This window comes from Vigna umbellata, chromosome 2 (assembly GCF_029865625.1).
Source record: "Vigna umbellata cultivar VRB3 chromosome 2, Vumbellata_1.0, whole genome shotgun sequence".
Taxonomy (NCBI): domain Eukaryota; kingdom Viridiplantae; phylum Streptophyta; class Magnoliopsida; order Fabales; family Fabaceae; genus Vigna; species Vigna umbellata.
Window position 1 is genome coordinate 9,530,358 of NC_142166.1, and position 12,605 is coordinate 9,542,962.

A 12,605-nucleotide genomic window follows, 5' to 3' on the forward strand; every position below is an offset into this window, starting at 1 on the left:
ATCTAATAGTTATTGTGAAAATGTTTTAAACTCTATTCAACTCCTTCTCTTTTTTAAGTTTACATTTCAACCTTTCATAAGAGAACCAAACATATCAAGCTTGACTATTACCTTATTAGATAACATATTACGATTGGCCTAATCCATCTGCTTCATGTTCCTTCCGTCAGCCAACTTGCTTATGTTTTTTACAAAGTATCTTAAATCCCACAAGCTTCCATTCTGCTACATCCAAGTTAGGCCTTTTCAATCACAAGTGCCTCCCTTGAGAGGGGTGATAGAGATATCAAAAGATAGCTTCTTTCGGTTTATTCTGTTAGATCTGTTTTTCTTAAGTTAGTTTGTTGGCTGGTTTCTCTTACCCTTTAAATTCAAGCTTTTTTGTTGTTCAGATGTACTAAAACGGTGAGTATCTCCTAATAAATGTTTTCTCTGCAAGCTCTTATTTTTGGCTTGTTTTTCATCAGACATCTTGTGCGCTCCTTCCTTCTCTGTTTCTCTGTCTCCTCACACAGCACGACGCCGACTTGTCACCCAACCTTGACCAGCTGCCACCGTACCAAGAGCCTCCCAATCCGGCCTTTATGGCAGAGGAGCTCCATCCTGGGTATGAGAACTTAGTCATGACAACTTATATTTAAGTCCTCATTAAAACTAAAAAAATAGTGTATAAAATAATTACAAAATAGAAAATTAATAAATAAATACACGCAAAGAGGATTTTAAAACATGTTTTAAAGAAGGGCCACAAAACAATAACAAATTATTTATCCAAACATATGTCTTGACAATATGTCAAAGTCAATAATCATTTTGTTTCCGTAAAAGAAAAAAATGAATTTCAAATTATCCATAATTTTAAGAAGGACAAAATTTAATTAGTTAAACTGTGCTTTGCCTTTTATAATTGAAATTAGGGTTGTGTAATTATATATTGATTCTTTGTATATGTCTTATAATTTTTTATGAAGTGTGTGTAAATAAATAGCTAGGTACGGCTCCGATGAAGAAATGAAAATTGACAATGAATGCATATTGTTGGTAGGTTTATGGTTTGAATTCGTTTGGGTTATATATGAAGCTTAAAAACTATATAAAGTAGGTTCAGCTTTTACCAAATAAAACTGCAGTTGCAGTGTCCTGAGATGAACCTTTCAATTATTTTGGGGGAAATCCCAATTTATTCTAGATATTGCTTGGTTTTGAAGGAAAATCTGCAGGCTCTCACCGTCACACACACACACACTGCGGGACACAGCACAGCTTTTTCAAGGTTTCTTGTCATTAAAAGCACACTGTTTATAATTACCAACTAACACTGTTACAAATTCAGTTGAGTTATTAGGAAATCTGTAAGAAAATTAATTCGTTATTTCTTTTACTTCTTTTGCGTAAAGACTTGGCTAGGGTTCCCTCAATTCTTGAGAAACTAATATGGTACAAGCCTATTTTTACTCGTTTACTGTTGATCCAGACCACATTTGAAGTGTTAAATGTTAAGTTCACTCGTTCAGAGGCTGCAATAATTGTCCGTTAGGGTTTTTCTTGTTTGGCAGGCTACAAAGTACTCTCAATATTTAAAGACCTACTCAAGACAACAGCACAATTAGGAAACGATGAAGCCTATATGGGTGTGCCAAATTATTCAAGTTAGCAAGTCAAATTCGGGCTCTAAAATTCTTGATGCTTTATAGCACACTTTTGCTCAACTATAGCATATATGTATCCACATCTTATTGGGGAAGCACATGCCTCTTAATGAAGTGATAAACTCGTGCAATTAGGTTGCTAAACCAAATTTAGATATTTATGTTACAGAATAATGAAAGTCAGATCTTTCAACTTGTGCCGTGCAAATCTCACTGCCATCTGCCTGTGGTCCCTCTTTCTATGAGTTGAGTGGATGCTTTTTAAGACCTAAGTTGGTCCCTCATCTACAGCGCAGCTACCTATGATCTATAATCTAATCCAACTGATCACACTCAAATACCATACACCACATCTTTTGAAACTGATTATGACTCTAGTTGAATTTCTTCCACTCTTGTTTCTCTTACTTTTCTCTTAAGTTCCTGCAAATCTTATTAGTTTATCATCTTAATTAAGAATATTTTGGTATACGAATATATCTAAGATAAATAGGGATTTCATTCTTATAAATATTCTTAGTTTCACTTGAAAGTTCTTTCTTTTAATACTATTGGAAATGCATTATTTCTTTAGATAATGCTATGTGGAATTCTCTTGTTTCCTTTACAACAGTGCGAATTTGTTGATAAAGATACATGTGGTTGAACATAAAAGTGTAAAACCTGCTTTCTTCGTCTTGTTCTTCTTCTTGTTCTTTTAGTTTTATCTTGTAAATAAAATATCTTTATAAATGGATTTGAAGGTCATATTTTTCTCTGTATTTTCTTCCTTTCGTTCTTCCTTTTTGCCGGCAGTGTTTAGTCCGATATTGAAGTTGCATTAGTGTGCTTTCCAACACTGAATTGAATAATTATAGTGATAACAGTTAATGATTAAGCCAGTGATTGTTCAGTAGGAGGTATGAGCAGATCGAGGAAATTAACACTGCCAGTTTGCTTACGCGTCATTTCCAAAGGATGCCACGTGATCAATGATCATTTACTCTTTACATTTAAATGCTAAAAGTTGAATGCTATAAGACTCACAAGTTCACTACTCAGTTCATGAAATTCTTAATCGTAGAGTGAATTTTGGCCTTTGAGATAATAGGTTGAAATCCAAGGTTGGGGTCATCTGCTCAAATAATTAACGTTTAGGTGCTCATTTCGGAAAGACTTCAATTTTAGGGTATTTCTATATCCTTTCTCTTTCATTTCTTCTCTTTCTAGGTTATGGTGGAAGGCATAGAACAGAATAACCACATAGCCTCCACACTTTTTCTCTCGTGTAAGTTGGTTCTTGCCATTTTGTGCTTCTCATTCTTCTATTTTCACTCAAATCCTATTTTACATATCTACACTTTTCAACTTCCACGGCTATTATTTTTGCTCCAAATTCGGTTTCACAAGCTACCAATTGAGTAAATAGAGTCGTCCTCGCTTCAATTTTCAGGAAAAACATGACTTCAACAGCAGTGTAGTCAAATGGAAAAACTGACTCCAGTTTGCAGAACTTTAATTTTTTTTGGAGATTACAGCTTCCAGAACCTCTTTTTGCTCTCTAACTATGTTATTCTGTGTCTTTCTCTTACTAACTACCGAAAATGAGAATATTTTCTTAGTCAAGAATGCAACAACTTTTGAATAATCTTGTAGTCAGTTTTACCACCGAAACTGTGTAATTAATAATATCAGAAAAGGGTTTCTCTTTCCAATACCAATGCATAAATTATTTTTTTTTTGTCAGGTGGGAGTTGCAGTGCGCCATATATATACTGAAGAGAAAGATGAACTGAGTAGACGATGCTGATGGCGAGTTCAAGAGAAGGTCAACAAGCGAAGCAAGAAGGTGGCGCCATTAATATTGACAAGTTTTCCAAGGCATCCTCCAGTACAAGACAATGGTCAGCGTTTAGAAATCCAAGAATTGTGAGAGTGTCACGTTCTTTCGGAGGAAAAGATAGGCACAGCAAGGTTTGCACCATAAGAGGGTTGAGGGACAGAAGGATTAGGCTCTCGGTGCCCACAGCAATTCAGCTATATGATCTTCAAGACAAGCTTGGGCTCAACCAACCCAGCAAAGTGATAGATTGGCTGCTTGAAGCAACTAAACTCGACATTGACAAGCTCCCTCCACTTCAATTCCCTCAGGGTTTTGGTCAATTTCATCATCCACAAACCCTACTCCCCTTTCATGATTCAAGTTCCTCTCAGCTTTCTCTCGGACCCTTCGGTGAATCTAGCTCCTCATTTGTAAGGGATGGTGGGGTTCAAAACTCCATGGCAAAGTCAAGGTATTGGGACAGTATAGATTCAATATCAAGATTGAAAGGCAAGGAAGGTGAAAAGGGCAAGTGGGTCAAAACAAACGAGGAAGAAAATCAAGATGATGATGTTGTTGGAAGCTACAGCAACTTGCATGCATCTACTCAGAGGCTTTTTCCTATGGGTAGTGGTACCACCACTACTCACTCACTTTTACCTGGTTTGTTAAACAATACCATGCCATATAACCCCTACAACGCTGAGCCTTCTGGTTTGTCGTTATCCCAATTTGGAGGCCATGGCTTGTTTTCTTCCCAGCAGGTAGATCCCGGTCCAAGCAGCGCAAATGGTGTTCAATTCCCATCTTCTTTGGCATTACCTTCATCTGCTTCTCAATTTTTCCTTGGTTCATCTTCTGCTACACCACCAATGTTCACTACCTATGCTCCATATCTTACACCCTCACTTGACAATGATCCTAGACAGTTCAACCACATTCAGTTCTTGAACTCAGCTTCTCAAATCTTGCCTCATCCTCTCATTCCATCTCTTCACTCCTTGAATCCACATGTCAGACCCTTCCCAGCAACACCCTTCAGTTCAAAGCTTTTGGAGTCAGATAGCATCCGCAGCCAACATGATAAGGATAGCTCTTCTTGAGTCTCCTCACCATTGTTCTTTCCCAGGTGTCAGATTGTTGCCTCTAATAAGCAGGCAGCAACGGATGTGAGCAGATCCTTCATAGAAATCACTCAAGAATCTAACTCACATTATATTTTATACACTTGAACCAAGGTGAGTACATGCACGTTTGTAGGTATGGCAATGCTAGCTATGCATATGGGATGAATATTTTGTATTTGAATCTTTCTTATTTCAGTTATAGGTACCTTGTTGAGAAACCATTCTGGGTACACGTTACAATAAGTACCGAACTAAATGAAGGAGTTCTCTTTCTTTCTTCTATGCATATATATGAATTCAATCATTTAATTTAATTTAATTTATGCAGCACAAAAAGTCACAGTCACTTTAGTTAGTTAGCAGTGCAGTGATCCAAGCTAATTCAATTACGAATGTGTTAAGTCATAATTTTTCTTTTTGATCACAACAAACATCTGATATTGAATAATGCATACGATCGATGTATCTTGAAAGGATGACCTTAAAATAAAGTTGAAGAACAAATGTACTTACGATGTCCTTGAGTATGCGTTATAATAATTACATGTTATTACTTCTTATCTTTTCTTTGACCTTCCAATTTAAAATATTCTTCACCAAAAAATATCAGCATCCACTTTTTGCTGTTAGCTGGAGGGACACAGAGAGAGATAACATGTGAACACTTATAATCTCCCTTCCTTGTGTATTATGATGAACAGATGTTGTTTTATATTATGCAATTAGTCCATTCCACCAAACTCATCAAGAAACTCTTACATTCACTTATAATTAATTTTAAGGGTAATGTCTTTGATTCGACCGAGAAATAACATACACTCTAACATTAAAGGTAAAAAGTAACTTAACACTTTGAGTGGGCATTAGTTGATTAAACTTTCCAAGAAAATGAATTTTACCTGAATGAAGAGATTGATAAAGTATATGTAAAGTTAGCTGTTACTTATCTTTATGAGTGTTTGTTAGGTAATTGGTCTTGTATAATTCTACCACTTTTGTTTCAATTATTTTAGTGCTGCTTTGAAATAAAGAATCGGTCACGCAAATTGGGTTCTTTTTGCATTTGACAAGAGCTGCAACCACTGACACATGTTATTTCCAGAGCTAACATAAACTTATATGAATTACTTTTTCATGATCCTATAGGGATCACTTTTATTTGGAAGGCAACAATACCTTGGAAACTTTTATGGATGGTGTTGGTAAGGTACATAAACCTTGTTGCAACAGTAGTCATGGTCGGTTTTTCTTGCTGCATGTTTTGTCATAAACCTGTTCTAGTTCCAGGCTGCGTGATTTCTTTCCTTTCTACCTAAATGTCTATACATGACAGATTGAATAAGAATGTGAAAAGATTAAAAAATACTGTGCCTTGTTGGTGGTACATATATGGAACATATAAAGTTACATATTTCATTTAGTGTACATATATATAAATAGCAGTCACAATACCGTGCTGTATAATTAACACGCTATCCGGAAAGATGAGCGATCAATTGTTAATAAATGTGTACCGTGTCCTTGTGCATTAACATATATATGGTAACATTCAGAAGCTAGATAGTAATGCAACCTAATCTTGAATCAAAGTAGGTACGAATATTGAATATTGTTGAAGTATACGGTGAAAAGAAGTGCCTAATTATAAGCAAACTCAATCAGAAACAACTAACTTTTGATGCCTTATGGGATGATTATACATAGATATATGATTTATTCCGAATGCATGGAGCTAGCAATGCATGCCGACCTAGTGCATGTGAAGGTCTGCAACAAAAACTTAGTAATTAAAGATAAGTTGAGCCTTGGAGATGCAACCTAGCATGACAGGCTAAATATGGTAATATGGAAAAGGAAGAGAAAGAATATTGGTCCAATGTTAAAGAGAAAAAATTGTACAAAGAAGCAAACACATATTGTTATGTTTGATGTGTTGAAAATTGAAAAAAGTGAAGAAAAAATGAAAAGAAAAAGCTGAGAAGATGCATGCTACAGTCCAAAGGTGTGCATAGATGTGTGTGAAGAAATGCAGAGCGTAGGAGAGCGTAATAGACAATGAGTCTCGTGTCTGTCCTCATCTTTGTACCCTATTTGACAGCATCTTGATGAAGGCATGGAAGCATCCATCCATACAAAGTATAGAAAAGAGGGAAAAATGTTTCAACATCTACAGTTACCACTGACAATGAAAAGGAGGCGACATAAAATCACTGGCAGAGACTGAATTTGAAAGCAGTCTCTGTAATTGACAATAATATATCACAAGATCCAAGATAAAAATTAAATTAACGCTCAGTGGTTGCAGCAGCGGTTAGGTTTTCAACGGGTCCTCTAGAATAGAGTCATCGATCAAAAATGAACAAAAAGTTTTTCATACTTGTCTCTGTGGTCCTAATTAATTATTCATCGGGTTTAAAACATAGAAATAAGGAAACAATTCAGACTTCACAGTACATTAGCATCTAATGACTTTTTCTTTTTTTTCTTTTTCATAATTTACACTTAATGTTACCATTGTGTTTTACTAGGCTGTATTAATTTGTACAGAATCTTGTTCAAACGACTTGCAGTTTCTGACACTCCTCATAACGCACCTCTCCATCCTTCAATGAAGCTATGCAAATTAAAAATATTAATAACAATTTATTATGTTGCAGGGGTGAGACCTTTGACCGAAGAGGGTAACTATCAATTGTATAATCTTTTTGAATGACAAAAAAAAGTGTTCTTATCATTCACAACATTTGCTACTAGGTTATGCTAACTTTCTAAAGTTTTATTTTTTATTTGCTAAGATGGAGTTCACTTTCACATTACAAGGAAAAAGTAGAAGTAATTTTACTTATTGATAAAAATGCTAGGTTTAAGTGTACTCTTGGAACAGGTCAAATTTTACTTTTTTAAGTTTTTATGTTAATTATATTCCTAAAATATATTTAATGCGAGATTTAAGTTATATAATATAATGTTCTTAATCTTTAAATATGTCATGAATAAATATTACATTAACATATTTAAGTTATTAAATGGATGAAAGTCGTCAACATATTATTCAGAGTTTCATTTCTAAAATATCTATTGAACAAAATTGAAATTTTGAGAATTAAGATTGACTAATTGTGATATACAATTAATGGCAAGTGTAATTAAGATATAAAGGAGATTAATAGTTTAATATATGTACAATTATATATATATATATATATATATATATAAATAATTATTAAAGGGAATAGGAATGTTTAATGAAAGTCAGGTTAATCAAATTTAAAAGGAAGAAAAACTAAAAGCAAAAGGTTCAATTAGTTCACATTTGGTCCAGTGTTTTGATTTCTCTTTTATTAAATTCTAGATATGATCATTTAAAGCATGACTCTAGTTTTATAGCATATAATCATAATATCATGATAAATTTTCAATTTCTACAATTAATATAAAACAAATAAATAAACTGATCAAAGATTCTATTTTATTTTGTCTATAAATATTTCCATTTATAATTAATAATACTTAATGGATGCATAATAATTTAAAAATTACAGAATGACTTTCCACTTATTATCTTCTTACCTAGTTCTTATTATGATAGGCAACACATTAAACAAAATAAAATTACAATAAGGTAATTACCTTATTATGTCCTAATTATTAAAATAAGTTCATAGTAGTTATTACCTAACTTAACAAAACATAATATACGTTATAATTTGCTATTAAAATATACTAAAAACTCTTTATAGTGTTATTTCATAAACAATTAAAAATGAAAGTCTTTTGGATTAATATATAACCCACGATTTATTGAACTCTAACACAACTATTTATTTTTTTAATTTTTCTAGTAGATTAATCACCTTCTTTTTTTTATATTTAATGTTGATAAAATTGTTCCGCATTAGAATGGTATCAAGAGGAAATAAGTGTAAATTTAACTATACTCAGTATTTGTTTTTGAAGTAAAAGTTCATATTAATCATATTTATCTCATTCCTATAAGGTATGAAAACTGTGTATCATCTATGGTGAGTATGTTTATACCATTGTGTTTTTTCCGAAAAATAAATTTAAAGAAATATGATATTATTAAATATTAATATCTAAATTAAAGGACACAAATTTTCTTTTCTTCTATGTAAACTATTAAGAAAGAAACTTACATATAAATATTAAAATAAACTATCATATAATAATTGATTCAATTTTATGTAATTATTATAGAACAAAGAAAATAACTAAAATCAATTAAAAATTCATTACAACTACAATATTTTTTAAGATGTTAAGAGTAAAAGTACCTTGAACATTGACTTTGGTCGATATCAAATGGGTCAATGAAAAATTGTGTAACAAAAAAGTGTTCATCATATCACTCGTGAAAAAATAGCATTTTATGACGACATATTATGACGAGTGAAAACTATCAATCATAGGTTGACCGGTGACAGAATTGTAATAAAAGAAATATATCTTATGACGGAGTTATGGACACCAGTCATAATATGCAACATGGTGACAAACTTGTAAATAATTTCAAAATATATTATGACAGAGTTATAGACACCCGTCATAATATGAATCACGGTGGCAAACACTTAAATAAGTGCAAAACGTATTATGACGGAGTTATGGACACCTATCATAATACATGAGAGTGGTGCAAAAATTTGGTAATGTATTATGACATGGCTTTGAAAAACCTGTCATAATATTTTTCTAAATCTGATTTTCCCATTTCTCTTTATAATTTTAGTTCCGTTGTCATTCAACGTTCTTCACTCTCATTATCCTCAATCCGTAAATCCTCTCTTCCGTCGTTTATCATTTGTGGTGACTAGCCATCGAAGAGTAGTTCGCCGATCACCGTCGTCGAGTTTGTCGGTTACTGTCGTCGAGTTCATCAATCACCTCCCCAATGTTCGTTCCCCTTTCAGAGTAAGGGTTTTTGGTCCGGTCAAGCAGTAATTTGACCTGCTTCAAAGAAATCTCCATAGGAGTGGAGGTAGGAGCTAACCTAATTATACTCTATTTTGTTAACTAAATGAAGTATAAAATGGCTTTGTTGTTTCATCATGTAGATGTGGCTGATGCTGCAAGTGTAGCTGCTTTAGCAGATTTTATCAAATCCAAATTTGGTAAACTTGATATTATAGTAAAATGAGACTTTGATGCTTCTCTTTTGTTTGTTCTAAGTTCAAGTTTGTCTCAGAATTCTTCCGAGTTTAAGCTTCAGTTAAAAGTGATAGTTTGTTTGTTTGGTGTGCTCATCTTGCTGTCATTTACTCATTTTTAGAATGTTAGTTATGTGAATATGAAAGCATACTTCTTAAGAGATTTCATATATGAAACAAAAGTAAGAACTAAAAAGAGAAGAGAAAAATAAATATTTTAGGCTACATGAATTATAATATTAAAATATTAATAAACATAAGTAAATAAACAAACATGAATTACAATTTTTCTATGAAAAAATGTTTAGCATACAATAGTAAAAAAAAATTATGTTGGATATTTATGACTAATTACGTTAAGTAGGAGTTCAACGTAGATTTGAAAGATGCAAATTAGGCATACCATCAAATGTAAAAAGCATGTATTTGCATTGGATCATGGGTGACGTTAATGGACGGTGGATAAGAAAATAAAAGGTTCAAAATTTACGTTGATTAATGCATTTGACATAAATTTTCAATAGTTTTTTTTTTTTTAATTTACAGACTTAAAACCAAAACTTGAAATGTTGTAAATAACAATCCTCATATTATACATAAAATGAGAGAAAAAATTTCAACAAAAGTAAAATAAGAAATATTTAATCTAATCTAAAAATTAGCTAAGAAAGAAAATAAAACTCATTTGTACATAGTGTTTAACGTTTAACGAAAAAAAAATCTAACGTTAAAAATGATTGGTGACAATTTTGTAAATAAAACATCATTATAGACGTCGGCTACAGGGGTCCCCGACGTAAAATATGATATAACCGTAAGCTCTATCAGAGTTAGACGTCAAATGGTCTGTCTACAGAACTGAAAAGTTACTGTTTTATTACTTTTACACATCAGCTACAAGTTCCCCGACGTCTAATTTGAATTAGACGTCAGCTCTACCCGCCTCCCCCCCCTCCCCCGGGCATCGAAAAGGTGCGAAAATACCTCATTTTTAGCGTCAATATTAATTATTTTTACGACTTAAACGTCGGCTAGGAAGCGAGGCCCACGTGTTAAAGCAATTTGACGTCGGCTAGGAGAGAGTCGACGTCAAATCCCCTGTTTTTCACCAACTCTAGAACGCGAGCATCAGTTACATGTTCTGCCTTCGTCTTCTTCGTCTTGCTTTCTCTCGTTTGCCATTGACGTTGAGATAAGTTTTCCTCCACTTTGCCACGTTTAAAATCAGTTTGCACCGACTACATTACGTTTGGAATCATTATCTTTCATTTGCACTGATTAAAATTCATTTTCATTAGCTTTTGGTACAGTTTCTTGTGCGCGAGTTCTCAGGCCTTGATGATAGTGCTTTCCCTCTCCATTGCTTGTGCCCATTCTCTTTCGGTGATTTCCATTTTTAACCCTTGAAGAAGGTTAGTATTTTGGTTGGTTATTGGTTATTAGTTGTTGGTTATGATATTGGATATTAGTTATTGGTTACAAGTTATTAGTTATTGGATATGTGAATTTTAGTTTTAAGATGTGATTGGTTATTGAAGATATGATTTTTTGTTAATGGATATTGGTTGTTGGTGATGTGATTTTTAGTTTTTGTGTTACACATTGTCTCTTGAGTATGCATGAATGATTGATTAAGTTTGATATGTTAATTATGATTATAGTATGAAATCATTGAGTGAAACTTAGTTCCCGTTTGAGATTTAACACAAATGATTAAATTTTTAATTGTTTGTATTAAATTTCAAATTGTCTGATCGGACAGTTTGGAGAAATTATTTTTCATAATTTGTTATAGCATGTACACTTTATGGATAAGTTTGATAAAATTTCGATTCAGATTATTTATATTGTTCTCTGGATGCATATTTGATTATGGTCATCCATGACCACTTTCATTTTGTATGTTTTGGAGACTAATGCGAAATGCTGCCGAAATCTTATCAAATTTATCATGTTAGACTTCTTTCTATGTGTGTTAGCAAATTATGAAAAATAAATTTTTCGAATGCATAGGGCCTAATCTTGTGAGAGTTAAAAAGTTGAGACTGATGAAGTTTGTTACAAACATAGTATCCCTACACCAATCTTGGATAACAAGTGCCCTTATCAGCTTCTATATAATTGTCTTCCTGACCTCACTCAACGCGAGGTCTTTGGCTCACTTTGTTTTTCCTCCACACTTGTTAGTCATAAGACCAAATTTGATTCTAGAGCCACAAGGTGTATTTTTCTAGGATATAAGAGTGGCACAAAAGGTTATATTGTTTATGATTTCAAGATTAGATAATTGTCAGTATCTCGGAATGTCATCTTCCATGAAAATATTTTTTCATACCAACTGAAATCATCTACCCATGCTACTTCCAGTTCTAGTATTCCCTTGCCAACCTTTCTTCTTGTGGAACCTTTTGATTACATTCTACCACAAACAAAATTAGAACCTGAAAAAACATAAAATCATCTTCTCGAAAATCAAACAGCAGATACAATAGCCATACCACATAGTCTTATACCAGCACCACAGTGTTTACCTAAGAGAATTAGAAAGTCTCCTTCATACTTGTAGGATTTTCACTACAACCTTGTTCTTTACATTGTTGTGCCACATCAATCTTCAAGCAAAGGTAATCTTTATCCTCTTTCCCAAGTACTTTCCTATCATTGTTTGACACCTTCATATCAGTATTTTGTTATGAATATCACCACCACACCTGAGCCCACCAAATATTTTGAGGCTGTCAAACATGAATGTTGGAGGATAGCCATGGATCAAAAACTAGAGGTGTTAGCAAAAAATAATACTTAGGTCCTGGTTGATAAACCACTTGACAAAAAACTTATTGGTTGGCAATGGGTCTAT

The 12,605-nt window shown here is 33.1% G+C and overlaps 1 protein-coding gene across 4 annotated transcripts; it reads left to right on the forward strand.

Moving 5' to 3' along the window:
- Nucleotides 1–586: 586 nt before the first annotated feature.
- Nucleotides 587–4,863, forward strand: LOC124845699 (transcription factor TCP5-like). Of its 4 annotated transcripts, none has more exons than XM_088106037.1 (2): nt 587–607; nt 3,376–4,863. In XM_088106037.1, exon 2 carries the CDS (start codon nt 3,432–3,434, stop codon nt 4,551–4,553), a length of 1,122 nt encoding a protein of 373 aa, XP_087962163.1. In that variant the 5' UTR covers nt 587–607; nt 3,376–3,431; the 3' UTR covers nt 4,554–4,863. The 4 variants fall into 4 exon arrangements, with proteins under 4 accessions (XP_087962163.1, XP_087962162.1, XP_047178797.2 ...); XM_088106036.1 differs by lacking the exon at nt 587–607 and adding an exon at nt 2,120–2,305; XM_047322841.2 differs by lacking the exon at nt 587–607 and adding an exon at nt 2,330–2,916.
- Nucleotides 4,864–12,605: the final 7,742 nt, after the last annotated feature.